The 26,255-nt window shown below is 37.3% G+C and overlaps 1 protein-coding gene across 2 annotated transcripts in view; it reads right to left on the bottom strand.

Annotated features, from left to right (window-relative positions):
* Window positions 1-26,255, bottom strand: part of NARS2 (asparaginyl-tRNA synthetase 2, mitochondrial) — a 143,760-nt gene that overhangs the window by 75,077 nt on the left and 42,428 nt on the right. For both annotated transcript variants that reach the window (XM_036747509.1, XM_036747510.1), the window contains exon 6: window positions 14,721-14,815. In XM_036747509.1, the coding sequence (XP_036603404.1) occupies window positions 14,721-14,815 (95 nt within the window). The remainder of the gene's footprint in view (window positions 1-14,720; window positions 14,816-26,255) is intronic.

The raw sequence follows: 26,255 nt of genomic DNA, 5'->3' as shown, positions 1-26,255 counted from the left end.
ATATTGCATGTATTAATAGCAGAGTATGACCCAGGCTATGATGTTTTCTATTAAACAATGCTTTCTATTAAGTAAATGTTATGATTTTTATTGCTTTTGTTTTGAAATATAGTAAATATTTTATGTTTAAGAGTTAATGGTGTCATTATAACTGACTTCATATAAATGGGAAGCCCAATGATGGCAGCTCAGCAACAACAGTGGCAAATAATAGTGTTGAGGGATGAGGGAAGAGGTCCAGGAACCCTAAGACTGGCGTTCCCAGACAGGGTAGTTGAGGGGAAGTACCTCTCAAGGACCAGAGTACTGGAGAGGGTCAGGGCTGTCTGGAATGAATTTGCAGACTCAAGCATTCTTTAAGTCGCAAAGATTTATTACACTTTTCAGCGCGCAAGAGTTCTTTGGGAACTGCAACCTTACGGGGGTGCAGGTAAAGTTTATATAGGATACTTTGGGGTGAAACATGTCAAATATGTTCATTAGTTGTTTTGGGGTGGGATTAGGGAGTGGTTAAGGGGTGGTCAGTTCTTAAAGGAACATGTACTTTTTGTATCTACTACACAGGCATGTTACCCAGAATTCACTGGGAAATAGCCCAAGGTGGGGCTACATGGAGGTGTGGTTTTAGGCCTGAAATGTCACTAAGTCAACCAATGGTCAGAGCTGACTGGGAATATCCAGGCTGCTCCCATCAATGTCTTGTTTGACAAGACAAATGTACGGAAATATACATATATCTGGGTCTAGCATGCACATGATAGGCCAGTGAGTAGTAAATATCTCTATGACCCAGTACACAGCCAGTTCAGCACGTACACAACTGGTCAAACCAAAATTCTATAGGTGCAGCTGTCCGCAGTATCAGGAGGAGAGATAAGGTCATGCTGTTCTGCTTTGCTAGAGAGAAATTGCTAGGGCCACTGTTTTGAAGCTAGGGAGAGATGTGATTTTAAAAGTGGATATGATTTTGGAACTGGGGTACAAGCAAAGGCACCCAAGCACCCCATCAATAGGAGTGTACCCCCCACACACCAGGGTGGTAAAGGTCCCCTCTGGGAACCCCACAGTTGCCAGCATGAGTGCAGGCTGAATGAGTAAGTCAGCCCTAAGCATGCAAGAGTGGAGATTCGTGCCACATAGAAACTAATATACATGTTATTTCCCCCATCAGAAATGTAAGCTCCTTGAAGAGGGTTGTTTCAATTTTGACTGAGTAGCCCCAGCACATGATAGGCTTTAATAAATGTTTTTTGGTTGAATGGTTTATCATTTCCCCTACAAAGTCTCTTCTCAAAGCTAAACATCCTAGTTCTTTCAAACAATCTATGTATGCATAATTTTTTAGTCTCCCCACAATTCTGGTAGCCCTCCTTTAACACGTTTCAGCTTGTCAATGTTCTTACTAAAATGTGGGATTCAAAGTTGAACTCAATACTTCAGATAGTCTGACCAATACAAAATACCATGGATCTATAACCTCCCTTATCCTAAATTGAATTCTTTGACTAATACAGGTGAAGATCACAATTGCTTCTCTGGGTTTCTTGTAATATTGGTGATTTATATAAATTTGCAGTCTGATTAAAAACCCTTGGATTTTTGTCATATAAATTGATATCTAGTTATGATTCCTCCATCCTACACAGATGAACACACATCTTAATGTACAAATAGGCATTCGATAAGGTAATGAAATAAGACTAAAATTAAACAGTAAATTTTGTATTTCCAGCTTGACAACTGCAATATTCTTTTCTTTGAACATGAATGTTTCAAGTCAGGTTCCTCTAGAATCTCAACTTGAGAGCCTATTCCTAAGTGAAATCTATTAAACATTATTATCCTGGGAACTCTTTTGTCAGTGACTTATCTATTTTTGGAGGGCAATTCAATCTGAATTTATGATGACATGTCTAGTGTCTCTATTTTTAGATTTTACTTTTATTTGTTGCTCTTTAAAAAACATGCACACCAGAAAATCCAGCTTTTTAAATACCTGAAAGAAATGCTCACTAAGTAGTAACTCTCTGAGACAAGGATTGTCAATTAACAAACAACAACCTTACTCTTTGCCAGACACTAAGCCTGGGAATACAAAAAGCAGAGAGACAGTTCTTGCTCTCAAGGAGCTTATATTCTAATGGGGGAAAAACACTTAAAGGGGGCTGGGAGTGGGAAGATGAGAAGCAGTCCAAGGGCAAAGTGAGCTTCCAGGGTAAGGAGGTTTCAATGGCATAGTAGAGAAAGTCATGTGGAAATGAGCATGCAATCTGGCCTGAAGAGCAATGAAGACATCTCCGGCTTCAGCCTCCTACTTAAAATGGAGGTTTAGGAGGACTCAGCCAGTCAGAAGGCAAGGCCTCAGATATGGAGGATACTTTCAGTGTGAGAAGTGAAACTCTTCACTAAGTAAAACACAAGAGTTCCAAATCTTGCTATGTACTTGGAGGCCTTTTAGTAAATACATGTATTCACTGATACTTACTCATAAAAGAGCTTTGAGGATAAATCAGACTGCACGCATTCTAGCATAGAAAAGTACACAAAGGATATTTCATAGCAAAATTTTTTATCCAAGGTAAGGGAGCACATATATCTAATTATCTACAATATCTCCAAATGGTCACCTATTCTCACTCAGTTTAACCTTTAGAGGAAGAAGGTTTGTTATGATTGGAGGTTAAACTGAGTGACCATTTGGAGATGCAAAAAGAGGGCATTCCAGGCCTGTAGAAAAGAGATAGAGTGCTTGCGAAAGAGCAAGAGTAAGAAAGGTAGTCTGGATAAACTAGGGTGCTGGAAGGCAATGTACTGCAATGTGCTAAGGCTGAAAGAGGCAGGCTTTAAATACCAGAGAAGTTTATATTTAATACTTGAGATAATAATAATAGCTAGCATTTACATAACGCTTTAAGGTTTGCAGTGTTCTTTACAAATGCGATTTCATCTTACCCTGACAACAACCTTGGGAGGTAGGTGCTATTATTACCCTTGTTTTACAAATGAGAAAAATGAGGCAAAAGGAGGTTAAATGACTTGCCCAGGGTCACACAGCCACTAAGTGTCTAAGGTAGGATTTGAGCTCATGTCTTTCCACTGTACCACTTAGCTGCATGTGAATGATATGGTCAGACCTATACTTCAGGAAAATCTGTTTAGCAGCTGTATGGAGGATGTATTAGAGAAGGGACATCCCAATATCTGAAAATCGCTTCCTATCTTTCCATCCTTCCCTATGCTTAACCACAACATTTAAACATACCTCCTCCTATCCACATCTTCATGGTTCAAGATTTCCCTCATCCTCTACAGAGAAAATAGAGGCCATAAGTCATGAGCTTACTCTTCTCCTCCCCTTTTGTCCATCGTCCAACCCCTTGACATAATACTTGATTTTCTCCTTTCTCTAACTGATAAAAAGGTGGCCCTTCTCTCTAAGACCAACCCTTCTACTTGTATCCTTGATCCTATCTACTCCCATTTTTAACTCAGACTGCTACCAAAATCATTTCCCCTTGCCCTCACACTATTCTTTAGTCTCTCCCTATCTACTGGTTCCTTCTGTATTACCTAAAAGTCATTCCTGTCTTAAAAAACCTTTACTAGACCCTGTCATCCCCTCAAGGTATGGTTCTGTTTCTATTCTTCCTTTCATCATTTGATTTTTTTAAACACTGGGCTAACTTCTTACTTGCCACCAGAAAAATCTAAAATTAAAGTGATGTCTATTTGAGGAGGCAATCAGTGGATTCTTTCAATTTCTATTTTGCCCTCTGGTTCTAGAGTAATAGGGCAGTTTTCCTTGATAATTTCTTGAAAGATGATGGCTAGGCTCTTTTTTTGATCATAGCTTTCAGGTAGTCCAATAATTTTAAAATTATCTCTCCTAGATCTATTTTCCAGGTCAGTTGTTATTTCAACAAGATATTTCACATTGTCTTCCATTTTTTCATTCTTTTGGTTTTGTTTTATTGTTTCTTGATTTCTTGTGAAGTCATTAGCTTCCATTTGCTCCATTCTAATTATTAAGGAATTATTTTCTTCAATGAGCTTTTGGACCTCCTTTTCCATCTGGCCAATTCTGCTTCTTAAGGCATTCTTCTCCTCATTGGTTTTTTTGACCTCTTTTGCCAATTAATCTAGTCTATTTTCTTCAGTAACTTTTTGGGTCTCCTTTAGCAAGCTGTTGACTTGTTTTTCATGATTTTGTTGCATCACTCTCATTTCTCTTCACAATTTTTCCTCTACCACTTTTACTTGATTTTCAAAATTCTTTCTGAGCTCTTCCATGGCCTGAGATCAATTCATATTTTTCTTGTAGGCTTTGAATGTAGGAGCTTTGACTTTGTTATCTTCTTCTGAGTGTGTTTTGATCTTCCTTGTCACCAAAGTAAGTTTCTATAATCTTGAGTTTTTTCTGTTTGCTCATTTTCCCAGCTTATTAGTTGACTTTTAAGTCTTTGTTAAAGTAGAGCTATGCTTTCAGGATGGAGGGCATACTGTTTGCAAGCTTCAGGGGTTTTGTGCAGCTATTTTCAGAGATACTTCTAGGGACCTGTAAGTTTTCAGTTCTTCCAAGGTGGTATGATTTAAGGAGAGGTGTTTACTCTTCTCTTGGCCTATGCTCTGGTCTGTAGGCTGCCACAAGTACTCTTTTCTGCCCTGGAACTGTTCCCTCTTCACTGCTGACACAAGTTCTGCTATGCCAGTGCTCCTCCTCACCCCAGGACTGCAACCAAGATCCAAATATGGGCAAAGCAACAGAGTCCTGCCTCACTACTAGCAAAGAGTCCCCTGTAATCTCCTTCTGACTAATTGTTCAATTCCCTTACTGTCTGTAGACTGAGAGCTCTAAAAGCAGCTGCTGCCACTGCTGATTCAGTCACTCTCCAGGCCTGCTCTTGTTTTGCTGGGGCTTGAGCTGTGCTGGGACAGCCTGCACTGGACTCCGTTCCCCTCTCACCCTGGTCGGACAGACCTTTCTTGCTGACCTTCCAAGTTGTCTTTGGTGTCTGTGGACTGAGACATCTGGAAACTGCCACAGCTGCCTGTGATTCAGTCCCCTGAGACCTGCTCTGGGTTTGCCAAGGCCCATTGTGCACTGGCACAGCCCGTGTTGGACTGCACTCCTCTCTCAACCTGGTGCAACAGACCTTTCCTGTTGACCTTCCAGATTGCCTTGGGCTAGAAATTTGTCTCACTCTGTCTTTTTGAAGATTCTGCTGCTCTAGAATCTGTTTAGAGTCATTTTTAAAAGGTATTTGGAAGAGAGCTCATGCGAGTCGACAAAATGATGTACAAACACTAAAAAACACAGGGACTATTAGCCAGCTATTGGAAGACTAAGAGTTCCTCATCACAGAAGGAGTTGACTGACAGGCATTCTTATGTGATAAAGAGGTCAAAAACTTATATAAATACTTTTGGAACAAGGAGATATCACTTCACTCAGCAATAGTGAAGGATGGTAATAGGTACACACTAGTGGGTTTATCGAATGAAACAAAAATGGTTTCCTTTCAGATGGGGCTTATGAAATGGTTACAATTCAAAAATTAAATCAAAAGACCTGTCATGGGCAGCATCCACAGAAAATCAGTCAACAATGTTTAACAGAGACGCAACGAACAAATAAATGGCTGTGTCATGAGGATTTCTGTATGGAATTGGAGGGGTTTATGTAGGATGGCAATTCAACATCAGATCATCACCACCAAAATTATAGAAGTGTTATCTCCAAGGAGGCTGGAATTATGATTAATCTAGATTATTGAAGACGATGTTAGAAACCTTAACACATTGATATAGGCTATAAAATCCTGATACATTTGAATACCTTGTAAGATGTGACAAGTGGCAAGAATTATACAATAGAATATCTTTCATAACTTAAGAGATGACAAACTCTTATATTAAAAATAGACATCAAAATATCATCGGTAAATCAAATAAACCATATTGAAGCTGGACCACTATGACAGGCCAAAGTATTCATTACAACAGTCCCAACACAACATCTTTTCATAAACATTAGAACAATGATATTAATAGATGCTGCAATATCAAATGCTCAATTTTGAATGCTATGGGAATTAAAATCTTTCAAAATACAGCAACCGGTACCACAGAAGATTAAAAATCATGTAGGAATAATTATCTTATTTGCTACTAGAGTTATAGTAGGAATGTTTTCAGCTCAATGAAAACCTACAGAGGATGACCTTAGAGCCTAATATTTTTATTCAACTACCAAATACAATTATTTTATCCATCACTTATAATAGTTGGCAGAACATTAAGAATAAAAGAACAACAGCAGGGCAGCAATGTGTCCTGGGACTGTTTTTGTCCCAACATCACAGAAAAAGATGAGAACAAGATTCTATGATAATAAAAACAATGGGGATGATGATTAGCTATCTTCCTTATGTTTCTTCTAAAGTCAAATCTATGATCCTCTGGCCACGTAAAGATGGATATGTTCATTAATAAGCATTTATTAAGCACATATTACATTCCAGACACTGTCAATGAGATATGATTATGGTTTCTGAACTATCAGGGTAAACAACATTTTAAGAGTTTAACCCCACGGGGTGGAGCCAAGATGGGGGATGGAAAGCAGGGACCAGCGTGAGCTCCCTGCCAAGTCCCTCCAAAAATCTATAAAAAATGGCTCTGAACCAATTCTAGAACTGCAGAACCCACAAAATAGCAGAGGGAAGCAGGGCTCCAGCCCAGCACAGCCTGGATGGTCTCTGGGTGAGGTCTATCCCACACGGAGCTGGGAGCGGAGCAGAGGCAGGGCCCAGCATGGGTGGTACGGACTAACCAGACCAGGAGCCAGGCGGAGCGTGCCCTAGAACCCTGAATCAGTGAGCTGCAGCAGTTACCAGACTTCTCAACCCACAAACACCAAAGACAACAGAGAAGGTTAGTGGGAAAAGCTGCAGGAACAGACAGAGTTCGGGGTTCGGCCACCACCCCGGGGGGCAGCGGAGGTGGGGCAGCTACAGAAGTACAGCTGCAGTTGCTTCCGGCCCCAGGCCCACCTGGTGGGAGGAATTAAGTGGCGGATCAGAGCAGGAGTAAGAGCCTGCTGAAGATCTAAGTCCAGTCTGGGTTGGGGGTTCTTGGGCAAGGAGGAATGCTGGTGTGGCAGAGCTGGCGCATCCCCCCAAGCTTGGAACATAGTTCTCTTAACTCTACAAGCAGTCATACCCCGATGAAAAACTCAAGGGTCAAGTTAGTTGGCTGGGAATATGGCCAGGCAGCGAAAACGCACCCAGATTTAGTCTCAGACTTTGGAATCTACTTTGGTGACAAAGAAGACCAAAACATACAGCCAGAAGAAGTCAACAAAATCAAAGAGCCTACAACAAAAGCCTCCAAGAAAAACATGAACTGGTCTCAGGCCATGGAAGAGCTCAAAAAGGATTTGGAAAAGCAAGTTAGAGAAGTAGAGGAAAAATTGGGAAGAGAAATAAGAAGGATGTGAGAAAACCATGAAAAACAAGTCAATGACTTGCTAAAGGAGACCCAAAAAAATACTGAAAAATACACTGAAGAAAACAACACCTTAAAAAACAGACTAATTCAAATGGCAAAAGAGCTCCAAAAAGCCAATGAGGAGAAGAATGCCTTGAAAGGCAGAATTAGCCAAATGGAAAAGGAGGTCCAAAAGACCACTGAAGAAAATACTACCTTAAAAATTAGATTGGAGCAAGTGGAAGCTAGTGACTTTATGAAAAATCAAGATATTATAAAACAGAACCAAAGGAATGAAAAAATGGAAGACAATGTAAAATATCTCATTGGAAAAACCACTCACCAGGAAAATAGATCCAGGAGAGATAATTTAAAAATTATTGGACTACCTGAAAGCCATGATCAAAAAAAGAGCCTAGATATCATCTTTCAAGAAATTATCAAGGAGAACTGCCCTGATATTCTAGAGCCACAGGGCAAAATAGAAATTGAAAGAATCCACCGATCACCTCCTGAAATCGATCCCAAAAAGAAATCTCCTAGGAATATTGTCGCCAAATTCCAGAGCTCCCAGATCAAGGAGAAAATACTGCAAGCAGCCAGAAAGAAACAATTTGAGTATTGTGGAAACACAATCACAATAACCTAAGATCTAGCAGCTTCTACATTAAGAGATCGAAGGGCTTGGAATATGATAGTCCAGAAGTCAATGGAGCTAGGATTAAAACCAGGAATCACCTACCCAGCAAAACTGAGTATCATGCTCCAAGGCAAAATACGGACTTTCGATGAAATAGAGGACTTTCAAGCTTTCTCAGTGAAAAGACCAGAGCTGAATAGAAAATTTGACTTTCAAACACAAGAATCAAGAGAAGCATGAAAAGGTAATCAAGAAAAAGAACAAGAAAAAGAAATTGCAAGGGACTTACTAAAGTTGAACTGTTTTGTTTACATTCCTACATGGAAAGATGATGTGTATGATTCATGAGACCTCAGTATTAGGGTAGCTGAAGGGAATATGCATATATATTTGTATATATGTGAGTGTGTATGTATGTATATATGTATGTGTGTATATATATATACATATATATATATATCTATACATACATACATACATATATATATATCTATACACACACACACACACATACACACACACACACACACACACACATATATATATATGTTGAGAGAGAGAGAGAGAGAGAGAGAGAGAGTGAGCAGGCACAGAGTGAGTTGAAGATGAAGGGAAGATACCTAAAAGAAAATAAAATTAAGGGATGAGAGAGGAATATATTGAGAGAGGGAGACAGGGAGAGATAGAATGGGGTAAATTATCTTGCACAAAAGTGGCAAGAAAAAGCAGTTCTGTAGGAAGAGAAGAGAAGGCAGGTGAGGGGGAATGAGTGAATCTTGCTCTCATCAGATCTGACCTGAGGAAGGAATACCATACATACTCAATTGGGTATCTTACCCCACAGGAAAAAAGAAGGAAGAAGATAAAAAAAGGGGGGATGACGGGAGAGCAGATGGGAGTGGAGGTAATCAAAAACAAACACTTTCGAAAAGGGACAGGGTGAAGGGAGAAAATTCAATAAAGGGGGATAGGTTAGGAAGGAGCAAAATATAGTTAGTCTTTCACAACATGAGTATTGTGGAAGGGTTATACATAATGATACGAATGTGGCCTATGTTGAATTGCTTGACTTCTTAGGGAGGGTGGGTAGGAAGGGAAGAGGGGAGAGAATTTGGAACTCAAAGTTTTAAAAACAGATGTTCAAAAACAAAAAAAAAGTTTTTGCATGCAACTAGAAAATAAGATACACAGGCAATGGGGCGCAGAAACTTATCTTGCCCTACAAGAAAGGAAGCGAAAAGGGGATGAGAGGGGAGGGGGGTGATAGAGGGAAGGGCTGACTGGGGAACAGGGCAACCAGAATATAAGCCATCTTGGAGTGGGGGGGAGGGTAGAAATGGGGAGAAAATTTGTAATTCAAACTGTTGTGAAAATCAATGCTGAAAACCAAATATGTTAAATAAATAAATTAAAAAAAAAAGTTTGGTTAGACAAAATTAAAAAAAAAAAAAACAGTATTCTATACATAAGGCCCTAAAAATCTATTTGTTCGTAATAAACCTAAAGCAGAATCTGTTTCAACTGCATACTTACACATATGAAAAATACATCATTTATACTTGGGTGTAATTCACATGAATAATTTTGCTTTTCTCTGATTATTTATGGCCAATATTCAAATTTTTTAAAAAATCACCATAAGGGTTTTAGTACAAAGAAACATAATCTCACCTAAGTTAAGGTAAATTCATTTTTTAAAATAGAGGCAAATCACAAGTCACCTGTTTCTGTCTCTCATTTGTAGATCCTGGCTTTCACTTGAGTGCCACCTTTCAACCATAAAAAAAGATAAATGTTTTACATTTTAAAAAACAAATCCATTTATTGCTAAAAAAAATTTAATTGTATAAATTTAAACTATCTTTCAAGTATCATGACATCTAATAAACAATATGAATATAAAAAAAAAGTTTTTGCATGCAACTAGAAAATAAGATACACAGGCAATGGGGCGTAGAAATTTATCTTGCCCTACAAGAAAGGAAGCGAAAAGGGGATGGGAGGGCAGTGGGGTGACAGAAGGGAGGGCTGACTGGGGAACAGGGCAACCAGAATATATGCCATCTTGGAGTGGGGGGGAGGGCAGAAATGGGGAGAAAATTTGTAATTCAAACTCTTGTGAAAATCAATGCTGAAAACTAAATATATTAAATAAAAAAAAATTAAAAAAAAAGAGTTTAACCCCAATCATGATAAATCTTAAATCAGTTTATTAGCTGAAATGGAAGAAAATAAACTTGAAATGGTCCATACAATTTCAGAGACACCACTGATAGCTAGCTATGCCAGGGAACCCAAAGAGTGATCTCATATGTATCAAAATATTTATAGCAGCTAAGCATACAATTTGAATCTCTACTTTCCTTAAGAGCTCAGCTTAAGTACTGCCTTCTACATGAACTTTTCTGATCTCCTAGCAACTAGCTCAGCCACCAAACAATCTTATATTTATTTTATATACACTCACATTTATACATATGCTGTTTGTTCCTAGAGGATGAAAACTGGTTTAAGACAGGAACTGCTTCATTTTTATATTTGTATCCTGGCACAGTGCAGATACTTAATAAATGCTTGTCAACTAACTGATGAATGGAATGGAATGATGAATATGAGAAATTTAGAGAAACATGGATCATGGAATTATAGATGGAAGGGACCTCAGAGACTATCTAGTTCAACCTTATTTTACAGATGAAGAAACTGAAGCCAAGGAAATTAAGTGATCTATCAAAATAAGTTGGATTTCAAAAAACATGAATTGATTCACAGTGAAGTAATTAAAATGATGTAAGAAATGAACATGAAGTAAAAGGTATCAACAAAACTTTTAAAAATAAAGGAAATAAATCTAAACTTCCAATTCTAACAGGGCATGTAGCAGCAAACTAGACTATAACAAGAATTCAGAGTAAAGCAGTCTTCTTCAAAGACAAAAACTATTTTCCCTTTTGGAAAACATTTTGTACAAGTCTTTCTCTAACAGTGCCTTTTATTGACTATATGGGAACAATTCACTACCATACTTAAACTACTGATTTGGCAACCAGGAGGGGTGCCTAATTCTTTCAGAAAGCACTTGTCATTTACCAATTTTTGTTTTCAGCCTGAACACACGGAAATTTTTTTTTCTACATGAAAAAACACATTCAGCTTTAAAAATGGAGCCATGAACTCATGAAACTACCATACATCATTGTAGATAAATATAGCTTTTCTAAATCTAATTGACATTTACTCCATTTAAAATGTCTATTAAAATAAAATTGAAGAAAAGCAGGGAGAAAAAAGCTCAACAACTTGTTCTTGGAGATTAGATCATACATGGATCTGAAACATGATGTACTGTATACTAATAATCTAGGGCTTTGCAAATTAAATTGAGAACATCTGACTGACATTACTAAAAAAAGACTTCACATCTCTTGAAAAAATAAAAATTCTGTAATCTACCAATTTAGTTTTATGTCAAGTATCTTTGCACACTGTGTTCTCTTCTGTACCTTCACTAAATTTTACTAAGAATATAGTTCATGTGATAAGGAAGGCTACATGTTCTACAACTTTCTAAGAATCTCAAATGTTTGTTGGTTACATGTTGAAACAGGAAGTATTCTCCTTGACAATAAAGGTATCAATGAATACTCAGAGACAAAGGACATCATGGCATATTCTATTAGTATCAGGAATCTAACTGACAGGAAAAAAATAATATAGAAACTTGGGGAATATGAATCATACAGAGTGAGAAAACTATAACAGGAAAAATATGAAGGGTCACTAAATCTCAGGTCCCGTGGCTCCAAGATGGAGCTTTGAATAGCACACACTCTTGTGCCGCCTCCTTCCTACTAGGTCCGACAAGGTAAGTATCCTGACGGAATGTAAGCTCTTTGAGGGAAGTGGCTGTTTCTTTTTTGATTTGTATCTCTAGCATTTAGCACAATGCCTGGTATGTAGTATATACTAAATATTGTTCAATTACCCAGCTTGACTCCCTATTTCCAGTCTTCTCTGCTATTTAAAGTGTTTTACAATTTGATTCAAAACCATCATTCTGGGCTGACCACAAATTACTTCTTTGATATGTGCTAGGTTCCAGCCAAACTAGAATTTTTGATATGGTCCAAACAAGCCATTCCACCTTATACAGGCTGGTGCCTTTGCACCAGCTGTCTGTCCACCATTCCTAGAAAGCTTTGCTCACCTTATCTTCCTTCAAGTCTCACCTCAAGTGCTACTTTCTACAAAAGGCCTTTTAGTATTTCTCCAGTTATTTATTAGACATATCTCGTTCTCTCTAAAAATAACTTGGAATTTATTCTGTAAATCTCCCTAGGCTTACAGATTTTTCACCTGTAAAATGGGGATACTGTTTGCACTTTCTATGTTAGATTATCATGAGGAAAATGGTAAAATATAAAGCACTATATTAATGTCAACTATTATTATGCTTCTTCACCCCTACTAGATGATATGTTCCTCCTTGATGGGAATAAGTGTTTGTTATTCATTTTTGTATCTCCCCCTGTAAGTTTAGCACTTAAACATTTATTAAATATTGAAGAATTGATACAGCCTTACTGATTGCTTAAAAATACTCCACAAAAGCAAAATTTTTCATTGTCTAGAAGATACTTACATATTCATTCGTTAATAATCATTTATCCCCAAGATACTACCTTCTAAGATCATCAAGGAGAAGCAGCCTAAATAAGTTTTTTTTAATAGTTACCATAAGTCATATATTTTTAAATGTCCTTAATATTCTTAGAATCACAGAGTCTGAAGAGACTTTAAGATTATCTAACCTAAACTGACAGCTATTCAAGTCAATGCATATTTATTAAGTCCTTAAAAAGACCACGACAAAACAATCCCTGCTCTGTATCCTTCTACCAGGAAACATTATGTTCATAGATAAGTTAAACACAAGATAATCAGAGGAAGGAGAGCGCACCAAAATTAAGTGCATCAGGGTTGGTTTCCAATAGCAGTTAGTTTAATTGGGTCTTGGAGGAAGCCAGAGATTTCAATCAATCAGTCAACATGCTTACTATGTGCCATATACTATGTTATGTACAAAGACAAAAGTGAAAGTTAGCTGAATGGATAATACACATCACATGTACTTTTACAGCATTCCAACTTTTGCCTTAGGTGGCAATAACTGAAGCCTCCTGAAGTAAGGGTTAATATAAGCTCTAGTATCTTACATTCTATCAAAGATACTTTATACATACACAAGAGGCTAGAATCCATACTTCCTGACTGCTAAGTCCAGTTTTCAATTTGATTAAAAAATATCTATTTTGCAACTAACACATAGGAAGCATTTATACCACATGTCCTTTCAGAGTAGTAATTCCGTTTCATTTCTTGGACTGCACTTTATCCTTTTCCATTTAGTATTTGTCAGTCTCTCTCTCTCTCTCACTCATGGGTTAATACCCAATCTAATGGGTCTCATCATGTTTAAAAGAAAATTTAAATACAAATACCATAAAAATACATAATTTCCACTGTATCAGTCACTCATCTTTATAGATGAGGTTTTAAAAAAATAATCACAAACTATCCCTAGAGTACTGGAGCTAAAAAAAATCTAGATATTCATTTACATAGCTGAAATTATGGGGATATATGGCAATACAACTCACAGAAATATTATCTGGGGCTTTTAGTGAGACTTCAAGCTAAATGTGAGTAATCTGGCTGCTAAAAAAGCTAATGTGATCTTGGAGACACTGAGGAATGTATAAGGTCCAGAGTGAAGGAGGTAATAGCTTGACTCTCCTCTATCCTTATCAGACTACATCCAAAGTGTTGTGGTCAGTTCTGGGAGTTACATTTTGAGACAGGCAATGACAAACTAGAGACTGTCCAGGAAGATAAGCGGGGCAGTGAGAGAGCTCCAAGCCATGTCACAGATTAAAAAACCAAGAAGAAAGTGGGGGGAGTAAGGGAAAGAGGAATGGGGAATAAATGATGTGGGAACTGTTTTCAATAATCTGAATAGCTGTCATGTGGAAGAAAGGTTGGATTTATTGTTTCATCTCAGAAGAAACAGGGAGCAATGAATGAAGTTGCAGAGACAATGATTTAGCCTAAATATAAGCAAGAAATCCTAAGAATTAGAGTTGTTCAAAAGTGGAATGTGCTGCATCAGGACAGAGGGGGTTTCCCCTCACTAGAGGTCTTTGAGTGAAATCTGAAAGACCATGATTTAGGATGTTTATAAAGAACATTCTTGTTCACATACATGCTGTACTAGATATGATCTGCGGCCCTGCTTTTAAATCTAAGGTTATGTGATTCTTAAAGCTGCAAATCAAGGAAATGCTTGAATTAATGTTTTAACAGGAAAAATGAGAATTCTTAACTAAAAAGGGAACAAATCTCAAGAGAGCTAAGATGTTTCATTATGGTAATACATCTCAATTTTGAAATTTGAGAGAAGCAATATTATAACCCCCCCAAAGTCTGATTCTAATATTCAGGAATGCCTAGAGAGAAGAAACAGTCTTATCACTCCCATTTGCACCACAATCAACAGCCACTAAAAGCAAACAAACTACAGAAAGTTCTGTACCCTGACATCACTTCAAGATGAAGCTGTGCTGAGACAGTCAAGAAGGCTGGAACATCAAAGAAATTCTTCCCAGGTTCTTTCACTTTGCTTGATGGCTGAAATTCAAGAACAAAGGAAACAGAAAACTGTTAAAGACCTAATTTGATTTTCATTTTAAATCACTCATCCACTGAAAAACATTTTAAGGCCATACAAATTTCTATTTAAGACCATAATCACCAATCACAGAGAACCTGGATTAGAATCTCTATTCTACTACCTATGTGACTTTCAGCAAATCACTTAACTTCTCTGGGCCTCATTTGTGGTCTAGACAACCTTGAAGGTTATCCAATTAGTCTATGTACATGGAGAATACTTACAGAAGACTAAAAATCAAAGGCACTTAGTATCACAAAATGTTAGCTTTAGAGGGAACTAAGGTATCACTACTGCCTCATTTTACAGAAGAACAAACAGAGCATTTTATTAGGCATAGTGCATTAGAGAAAGCACTAGATTTGAAGTTACAACTATCATTCCTTGCATGACTTTGGCTAAGTTATTTCACTACTCTGGGCCTCAGTTTCCTCATCTGCAAAATAAGGGGGCTGAACTAATTAAATACTAAAGTCATTTTCTATTTTAGATTCTATCAAAGTTGTCCCTCTCAAAATAAACAGAATATGTCTATCACAAAATAAGGTTCTCCCTCCAAAAACTGACTGAGCAATTACCAAGTGCTAGAAATGTATATGTCGTCTCAAGGATCTGAGATTCCATTTGTCTGGTCAAACATATTCACATTCCAGTGTCCATCACGAGTCTTCTGACAGTTAGCTACACTGATCTTTGGACAAGAGAGAACTCAATGCTGGCTAATATGCAAAGCCTTAAGGTGGCAGAGCTTGCCCAAGCTTGTGCTCCTTTCACACAGACTTCAAGAATGTCAGGCTCCTTCTATGCTAGGATGAGACATTGCATAGACCTACCATAAACAAAAATCAAAAATGTGGAATGTTAGAATTGTTTTTTTAACATTTTAAAGGAAAACAATGGAAATTTTCCATTGTAAAACTGTGATTATCTTCCATGTATACACACCTACTACTTATCTCTACATGAAGATATTTAAATGGTATGTGGACTCAAGCAGCATGGAGTGGGAAGAGGGGGAAAGAGAGTGAAATAACTCAAACCATCCAATTACCCAAGAATGCAGAATTTTTCAGAGTTAACAGAATTCTGTATACTATCTCAGGGAGAAAGATAATGGAAAGAAAGGAACAGGTAAACCATCCACCAAGATTCACTCATCCACAATGGAAGACCTAGCATATGGCCCTAAGAACAAAGGCTGAAAGGCAAATTAGAAAGATATAAAGCAGAGAAAGAAAACTACAGAATAGTATAACTAATGAACATTGATACAAAGACCCCAATAAACACCAAAATAGAGATTGTAAAAATCAATGAAAAACTTAACAAAATGAAAGCAAAGAGGGGCAGCTAGGCGGCACAGTGAATAGAGCACCAGCCCTAGAGTCAGGAGGACCCAAGTTCAAATTTGACCTCAGACACTTGACACACTTACTAGTTGTATGATCTTGGGCAAGTCACTTAACCCCAATTGTCCTGCCTCCCCCCAATCAAAAAAAATGAAAACAAAGAACCCCAATGAAATGGTAAAAAAATTAAAAGCTAGTTGAGAGGAAAAAAAAAAAAGATAAACCAGGAGCCAGTATAAGGAAAAAAAAGAACAAATTTCCAGTATCAAAAAGGAAAAAATAAAATATATGAAGAAATAAAGAAAATTATTAGAAACTATTTTTCCTACTTGTATGTCAACAAAACTAACAATTTAAATTGAGTAAATCAACACTTACACAGATATGAAATACTCAGATTATCAGAAGAATAGAGAATTTAAATAATCCAATATGAGAACAGGAAACTAATCATAAAAGAACCCTCAAAAAACCAAAACTCCAGGATCAGCTACATTTACAAGAGAAGTCTATAAAACATTCAAAGAATAACCCAAATATTACCCAGGTTGCTTGCAAAAATAATTTTAAAAGGGGGGGGGGGGAAGACCCCATAAAACTCCACCTATGACAAGATATGGTCTTGATGTCAAAACAGCAAAAGTCAAAACTGAGTTAGAAAATTCAAGACCAATATTTTTAAAGAAAAATATCAGCAAAGAAACTCCAGCAACATATCAAAAAAAATTGTACACTATGATCAGGAAGGATTCATACTAGGAATATAAAGTTGGTACAACATTAAAAAAACTACAAAATAACAGATCATGCTAAATATTAATTTAGAAAACCCAAATCACACGACTATATCAATAATGTTTCTGACAAAAAAAATACATTCCCCATTTCTATTAAAATACTAGAAAATCATAGGAACAAATGGATCTTCCCTTAAAACAGTAAACAGTATCTAAAACCAAGAACCAGTATTAGAAAGATCTACTGAAGTTTAAACCAGTACCTTTCTGATAAAGCAAGGCTAAAGCAAGAATATCCATGATCACCATTGCTATTTAACATGGTGCTAGAAATGCTAGCTATAGCAGTAAGTCAAGAAAAAGAAATCGAGGGAACAAAGGTGAAGAGGAAATATATTTTTCTGCAGATGCCAGAACATTATATGTAGAGAGCCCTAGAACATCAACTAATTGAAACAACTTGAGCAAAGTAGCAAGTTATAAAATAAAACTATGCAAATCATCAAATTTTTTTACAGATTACCAACAAACTCATCAGAAGTAGAAAGAGAAATTCTATTCCAAATAACTACAGGATATATAAAATAATTAGGAGTCTACCTACCAAAGCACACACAACACCCATAAAAATTTGTTCTTTGGTCACTTCAGTCATGTTTGATTCTTTGTGCCCCCATTTCAGGGTGTTCTTGGCAAAGATACTAGAGTAATTTGTCGTTTCCTTCTCCAGCTCATTTTACAGATGAGGAACTAAGACAAACAGGGTTAAGTGACTTGCCCAGAGTTGCACAACTAGTGAGTGTCTGAGGACAGATTTGAATTCAGGAAGATGAGTTTTCTTGACTTCAGGCCTGTACTTTATCTACTGTGCCACTTAGCTGCTTCACAAAACACAATTTTACAGAAATAAAGACAAACCTAAATAAGGGGAGTTATTAATTGCTGATGGTTGGACTGTGCCAATATAATAAAAATTTGAAAAAGATACTGCTGCCTAAATTAATTTACTCATTCAGTGCCGTACCAATCAAATTACCAAAGAATTTCTTTAGAGAGCTAGAAAAAATAATAAAATTCAACTGGGGAAAGAAAAAGTCAAAATTCTCAAGGGCATTATTTTTTTAATAATGAAATAAAGCAGGAAAGGGATTAGGAAGCATTAGATTTCAAACAGTACGACAAACCAGCAGCTAGATGGTACAATGGATAGAGCGCAGGGCCTAGAATCAGTAAAACTTGAGTTCAAGTCCATCCTCAGACACTTACTACCTATGTGACCCTGTTTGTCTCAATTTCCTCATCTGTAAAATGGGGATTAATAGCACCTTCCTCCTAGGGTTGCTGTGAGGATCAGATGAGATAATAATCGGAAAGCACATAGTATAATGCCTGGCACAAACTAAGTGTTGTATAAATGTTTGCTATCAAAACTAATTGTTACAAATATAAAATATGAAGTCAATCAGTGGGAGAGATTAGGTATACAACATACAGAAGCAAATGAATACAGTAGCACAGCATTTCATAAGCTTAAAGACCCCCACTGCTAGAATAAGGAATTAAATAAAAACTGCTAGGAGGATTGGAAAGCCATCCAGCAGAAATTAAGTTTAGACTAAGATCTTACACCATATACTAAAATAAGCTTCAAATAGAAATATGTCCTTCATGTAAAAGTTCACATCATAAGCAAATTAGAGGAAAGGGGAAAACACCTTTCATAACTATAGATAAGCAAACAGTTCATAACATAACAAGAGAGAGACGATCACGGAAAATAAAATGGGCAGTTTTGATGACATAAAATTGAAATGCTTTTGTACAAATGAAATCATTGCACTTAAAATTAGAAGGAAAATAGCTAAGTGGGGGAAAAATCTTGGTAACAAGTTTCATTTTTAAAAATTGGATTTTGTTTTAAACACTCTAAAAGTTTCCCCAGCATCCCATCTACTTCCTCTCCCAAAGAACTACTCCAAAAGACAAAGTATTTTGTAAAGTCAAAAAAAGAGAAAAAAGTCAGCAAAACATCACAGAAGTCTGAAAGTATGTGCAATGTACCACTCTCATCTCCCATTTCTACAAAAGGGTGGAATAAGGGTGTTTTCTCATATCTCTTCTTTGGAACCATGTTTAATTCTTTGTAATTCTGCAATATTCATTTTATTTTGTTGCTTCTCTTTCCATTTACAAAGCTGTAGTTCATTTTAATTCAATTCAATAAACATCTATTAAGCATTTACTATGTGCCAAGCATAGTGCTAAGCACTGGGGATGCAAAAAGATTCAAAAGACAGTCTCTACCCTCAAGGAACTTACAATCTAACATAGCCATTATTTAAATTACTTTCTTGGCTATGCTTACTTTCCTTTGTATTAATTAATGATCTTTCTATATTTCTTTGTATTTGTCATTTCTTATAACACAATAATATTCTATTACATTCAAGAATCACAATTTCTTTAGCCATTCCCCAGTCAGTAGGTATCTACTTTCCTTCCAAATCTTTGCTATCACAAAAACTTTTCCTATGAATATTTTAGTATCTAAGATGGCTTTTGGCCAGTCTAGCAGTGGAATCTCTGGGTCAAAGAGTATGGACATTTCAGTCACTTTGTTTGCATTATGCCAAACTGATTTCCAAAATAACTGTACTGATTTGAAGCTCCATCAATGAGATGGAGCTACACCCATCTTCCACAAGCCCTTCCAACACTAACTATTCTCACCTTTTTGCAATTTTAGTTTGCAAGGTATGAAGCAAAACCTTGAGTTGTTTTGAATTGCAATTCTCTTATTATTAGTGATGTGAAGAATCTTTATTATGGCTGTCAGTAGTCTGTAATTTTTCTTTTGAGAATTGTTTCCTCATATCCTTTGACCATTTATCTACTGGAGAATGATTTTAGCAAGTTTCTTTGACAAAAGTTTGACATCCAAGATATATACCAAACTGATTCAAATACATCAAGGACAACAGACATTCCCTAAGATACGAATGGTCAAAGGTTATGAATTATTGTTGTTGTTTTTCATCTTTCATTTTCAAAGAAGACCAATGACATCCACAATGTGTATTTGGCTATGGCTAATCAGTCCAGTATGAGTTCAAAAGGTTCTTCTGCAGGTCGGGCATGAGTAGTTCATTAAAACATTTGGGATGGAGATGATTCTGGATTTGTGCAGCTCACGTTTCCTTTGTGCAGTTCACATTTCCTTTGTGCTACTGTAATGATGCTTTGCTCAGGGAGTACAGTGCTTTCTTTGATGTGGGCATGCCCTGCTAGGAAGTCCTGTGCTGTATTTCATATCTCACAATGAATACTAAAGTTCTTCAGAGAGACCTTGAGAATGTCCTTGTGTTGTTTCTTTTGAGCATCAAGTAAGAACATGTATAAAATAGTTTTTTAGGTAATCGTACATTTGGCATTTGGGCTAGGTGGCCAACCCATCAGGGAGTTGTGCTCTCAGCAGTAGAGTTTGAATGCTTAGAAGTTCAGCTTTGAATGGACCTCAGTGTCCAGCACCTTTTCTTGCTAGGTAATCTTCAGAATCTTCCTAAGGCAATGCAAGTGGAAATGGTTCAATTTCCTGGCACAGTGCTGGCAGACTGTCCAGGTTTCATAGGCATACAACAGTGAAGTCAGCACAATGGCTCTGCAGACCTTGAGGTTGGTAAATTGTCTAATACCTCTTCTCTCCCACGCTTTCTTTTGGAGCTTCCCAAACTCTTAGCTAGTTCTGGCAATGCACATATCAATTTCATCATCTACGTGAACATCCTTGAAAAGTAAACTGCTGAGAAAAGTGGATTTGTCCACAGAATTTAGTTTCTCTATTTATTGTGAACAAAGGATAGATCAGAATTCAAAGAGGAAATCACAAAACAAGGCATTCAGATGTGAGGAACAGTATAATGAGAGTGCAGAGAGAAGTGTGCAAGCAAAGTATAAGCTTCAAAAGAATCAAAGATAACTCCGCACTTTGGACATGGAAACACTGGCAGAAAAAGTAAAGTCAGAAGACAGAGTAGGTTTAAAGGGAAAGTAATAAACTCAATTTTAGACATAACTGGGGCTGGAGGAGTGCTGAGACATCTGTATGAAGGACAGTGGAGATGAAAGTCACTTAGCTGGTCAACAAGCATTTATTAAGTGGTAGTCATTCTAGTTAGTGTTTTCTTAAGTTCAGAACAAAAATAAAAATTAATTTTTTTAAAAAGTGGAGGTTAAGAGCATGGCTCTGGAGCCTGTATTAAAACAGAATTAGATTTAGAGCTGAAAGGGACCTAAATATCATCAAGTCCAATCCTCTCATTTTTAGAAAAGAAAATTGAAAGGCTAAGAGAGTTGCTCATGGTCATGTAACAAGTACCTATTAAGGGCAGCATCTGGACTCAGGTCATCCTGACTTCAAGTTTAGCTCTCCATCTACAACCAAGCTTCCTCCCTCTCAAGTATGTAGCCAGTTGGAAGGCACAGCTATGTGGAGTTCCTCAAATAGCGTTCTATGTTTTATGCTTTCTGGGTTTGGCAATGACCTTGGTCAACAGAATGATTTGTTACTTGAGCTATGGAAATTGAATTTAATATCCTTTGATAGAACTATACTGGCATTTGTTAAGTTTATCTCTTTTCCACTAACTAGGGTAGAAGCAATTTTTTTTTCTGGCATAGTGGCTAAAGATCCCTCTTATTATCTTGCTAATTTTACCTTAGCCTAAAAAGTTTGTCTGGTATGTAATAGAAAAACTTCTTCCAGTAAAACAAGCTCCCTTGAATTAAGGAAGGAGTGTTTTGTTTTTTGTCATTACATCCACCAGGGCCTTGCACATGGGTAGGCACTTAAAACATTTGTTGAACTGAATTAAGTCAAAATCTAAGAAAATCTTGATTTATAGTAGAAAACCATACATTTCCTTTAAGCAACTACTCTAGCTATTACATTTAAAACTCAATCTGAAAAATCAACATTAGAAGCAAGAAAAAGGTTCAAATCCTCATTAAAATATTTTTGGCTTTACTTATATTGCAATTATTATTTGACTTAGCTACGGTCATCCAATTAAGTCTGTAACAACACACTTTATGTAATGATTTTGCAGTTCATTACTTGATTATAATAACAAATAACTATCATCAATTATGCCTAAAGATGGTGGGTTTTTTCCTTAGACTTTTTTGTTCTTGGCTTTTATTATGGAAGCAAATCTGCTTACTAGTCACTTGAAAAATATGCTTGCTGAACAAATTTACTAAGTAGTACTTTAATGATCTGAAACACACTGCTTCCATTTCCCAAAGTATCTTAAAACCTGGGAGAATGTGGCTTCTTATCTTTAAAAAGTTTAATTTGCTTGTCAGGGTCCATGTTCTCTCTAGGAAAATGACTTAATAATCTCCTGTTTTAAGAGGGCAAAAAGACCATCCAAGGTATGCCTCTTTGGCCATAAGAAGATATATTTGTGTGTGTGTATAGATATGTCTATGTATACATGGTCTTTTGTTTACTTACACAAGAACTAATTCATTCCCACCCCTAAGAAGCAGCATGGTGTGGATGAGAGGAAAACAGACTTACTTGGACCATTTCTAGTATTTACTACCTGTATTAACTTAGACAAGTCACCTCCCCTCTCAGTCTCCATTTCCTCATCTTGAAAATGAAGTTTAACTGGGTAATCTCTAAGATCTTTTCAATTCCAAACTGTATAAACCTATTATCATCAGAGACGTGAGAGGAAGATGGCACTACTCCAGACATTCCACCATCCCCACCACAGTGTTGGACAGTCATACCTGTATCTGTGTGTGGTACAATCTAGTCTTTGTTCTTTTTCTTTGCTCTAGAGACAAGTCCATGGCAAAGGAATGCTATTTATTTTACATCTCATCATATATGCCCAGGGGCTTCAAAAATGTCAACTTATAAAAGCTTATAAAATAACCTGTAAAAACTTATAAGAAACAGTTTTGACTTCATAATCACATCACTATCCAAAAATATTTACTGAAGAACTATTATGGTGGCATTCTACTAGAGATGGGGTATATGCTGGTACTTGAAACAGAAAAGCTCAATTACCAAGTTTATTAAAAGAAAACTGAGGTCTTCCCTTCTTTACAGAGATGAGATACTATGGATATTGCCATTAAACGTGGTATATGTGTTACTTAATTTTACTGAAGTGTTTTCTTTTCCTTTTTAAAAAAATTTTTTTTTGTTATAAATGTTTGGGCCTAGACAAGAAGATGGGAACCAGCAAACACCAAAGCTCCTACCAGGAGAAAAAACATCAGTCTAGCCACCCTAGAATCTCTTGAGAGTTTGTAGCCTTTGCAGCAAGCTGACATGAGCAAATCCTGACAGCCTAGAGTAGTGCTGTGCTCTGTACCCAGAGGATACAAGTGAATTTGGGACCCACAAATACTTTGTGTGCAGTAGACACCAGTGGAGGGGTATGGTACTGGCAGAACCTTAAGCAATATAGACTAGGATCAAAGAAGAGACCATGATCCCTTCTAAATGTGCAAAAGTAATTAAGAGCTCAGCCCCGAAAAAAAAAGTTCCCATTCAGGAAATAAAGCTGTAAATAAGAAAAAACAGATTAAGATACTCATAATAAAGAAATGTTAAGCCTCAAGGACCATACTAGACACAAACCTACAAAAAGATAACAACGTCAAAGCCCACTACTAGTAGACCCTCAGATAAAGGGATGGTCTGACTACAAAGTCTATTAGAAACCCTAGAAGAGATGAAGTCAGATAAAAAGGATATTATAAATGAAATGACAGCTCTAGTAGAACTGAAAAAAGAATAAATAGTCTGGTCAAAGAAGGATAAAATCTTACCCAAGAAGCCACCTCCCTGAAAATTAGAATGGACCAAACAACAATCAACTACTTTATGAGACAACAAGAAATACAAGAACAAAATCAAGTCTTGAAAAAATAGAACAAAATGTACAGTTTATCTCCAATGAAAAACAAATGAAGGTAGAGTCACAAGATGAGAGGGTAGAGCTAAAATGACAGAGTGAAAAGAACTCATTTTTGCCGGGCTCACCTAGTATACCTCCTCCACAACAATCTAGAAAATGTACCAGATCAAATTCTGATCAGGAAAGACAAGAAAAAGTCACAATGAGCAATTTTTCTAACCCAGGGAAGCTAAGGAAGCAAAGAGAGAGGTCTATAAACACTGGGGACAGGGAGCTGGCCAGTAGTGTGGTGGAGCAGCAGTGGAGGCAAGGTGCATTTCAACAGCCAGGATGGATAAAGGGCCAAGACAGAACACCCTGGAGCAGAGGTAGGCAACCTGTGGCCTCAAGGTCCTTGGGTGTGGCCTTTTGACTGAGTCCAAGTTTTACAGAACAAATCCTTTCATTAAGGGGATTTGTTCTGTGAAGTTTGGATTCAGTCAAAGGGCTGCACTTGAGAACCTAGAAGGTCATATATATGTCCTCCAGGTCCCATCCCTGCCCTGGAGGAAGAAGAGAACCCAAGGGACCCCAGAATTGCTGCTGGGTATACAAACAGGTGCTATCTGGCAGTTCCATCACCCATTTCCCAGTTTTCCATCAGGGATCCAGGACAAAGAGGAGTGGTCATAAGAGAACATGGGTTCATTTTAGCTGTGTACTAAGAAAAAACTTCTGGAAAGGTAACTGTGAGGCTCTGAGTGCAGGGGCAGAACAACAGAGACTCCACTCAAGACTTTAGGCCAGGATAAAAACCTATAGGAAAATAACCAGGGCAGGAGCCCCAATCAAAGAGGGGCCAGCAGTTCAGTCACTGTGAACCTGCAGACTGTCACAGCAGGGTAACAGTGACTGAGTCCCACTGCAGTTTATGAAACTCAACTACACACAAGCTAAGATACTTGAACTTTGGTCAGGAACTTGAAGAACTCAGACCCAAGGGCAGTGAATAGATCTTTCCCTGGTTCACACCCATTTGGGAGCACTTAAAAGTTACAGACTTCCAGAGGGAGCTGTTAAAGCAACCCCAAAAAGGTAAACGGACAAAAACTGGAGCCCAGAAGTGTGCCGACCTAGCACTGACATTAAGTCTAAAAGTTAAAAAGTAGGCTGGAAGAATGAGCAAACCAAAAAAGAATCTGCCCGTAAAGAAATGCTATGGTGACAGGAGAGCTCAAGACACAAACACAAAAGGTAACAATGAGTAAGGAGTTGAGCATGACACCTAAGTTGTGAGCCTGGGTGACTGGGGGGATTCTAAAGTAATTGAGAAGTCAGGAGGAAGGGAGGGTTAGGGAATAGACAATGAGTTTTGTTTTGGACATGTTGAGTTTAAGATGTCTATGGTATATCCAGTCTGATGTGTATAACAGGCAATTACTCCAAAATCTGCCATTCTGCTTTCTTGTCATCTTTGCCAAACTGATAGGCGTAAGGTGGAACTTCAGAGTTATTTAATTTGCATTTCTATAATTCTTAGTAATCTGGAGCATTTTTATATGGTTGCTGATATCTTGGACTTCTTCCTTTGAAAATAACCCTTTCATTAAAAAGACTGAAAAAAGTCCTTAATTAAAATAATTAAGAGATATAAAAAAATAACAAAATTCATCTGGAAAAACTAATGGTAAATAATAACAAAGTAACTAATGGTTAAATAAACTATGATATATGACTATAATGGAATACTATAGTGCCATTAGAGATTACAAAAGGGATCTTTTCAGAGTTGTCAATTCACTCTATTCTCTATCTGCTGCCCTGCCTGGTTTCAACTCTGCAGAACAAGATACTCCTCTTAGGATACGCTCATCACTTCTAAACTCACCACCATGCTGTCAACTCAAGTCCTGACTGACACTGATGGGGTGCTTGGGTGCCTGTGGTTGGACCCCAATTTTAAAAACATTTCTCCCTAGTCTCAAAACACTGTCTCAGGCAGTTTCTCTCCAGCCCAAGGACAGTATGCTCTAGCAAAACAGGACAGCATGCCCTCGCAAAACACTCATCTCTCTTCCTGATACAGTAGCCAGCTGCACCTATAGAATTTATTAATTTGAACTGGCTGTGTACTGGCTGTGTACTGGCTCATAGAAATATTTGCCACTCACTGAACTATCATATATCTCTTTGTATATCCTAGACTTAGACATATGTATACTCCCTTGTTTTATCTTGTCTAACAAGACGTTGATGGGGGCAGCCTGGGTATTTCTTAGTCAGCCCTGAATGTTAGCTGACTTAGTGACATTTCATCCTAAAACCACACCTCCCTGTAGGCCCCACCCCCACCCCACTGTGGGCTATTTCCCAGGGAACTCTGGAGAA

The sequence above is a fragment of the Trichosurus vulpecula genome, chromosome 2, assembly GCF_011100635.1.
Source record: "Trichosurus vulpecula isolate mTriVul1 chromosome 2, mTriVul1.pri, whole genome shotgun sequence".
In the NCBI taxonomy this organism is placed as follows: Eukaryota; Metazoa; Chordata; class Mammalia; order Diprotodontia; family Phalangeridae; genus Trichosurus; species Trichosurus vulpecula.
This window is presented reverse-complemented; position numbering and strand designations above follow the sequence as displayed.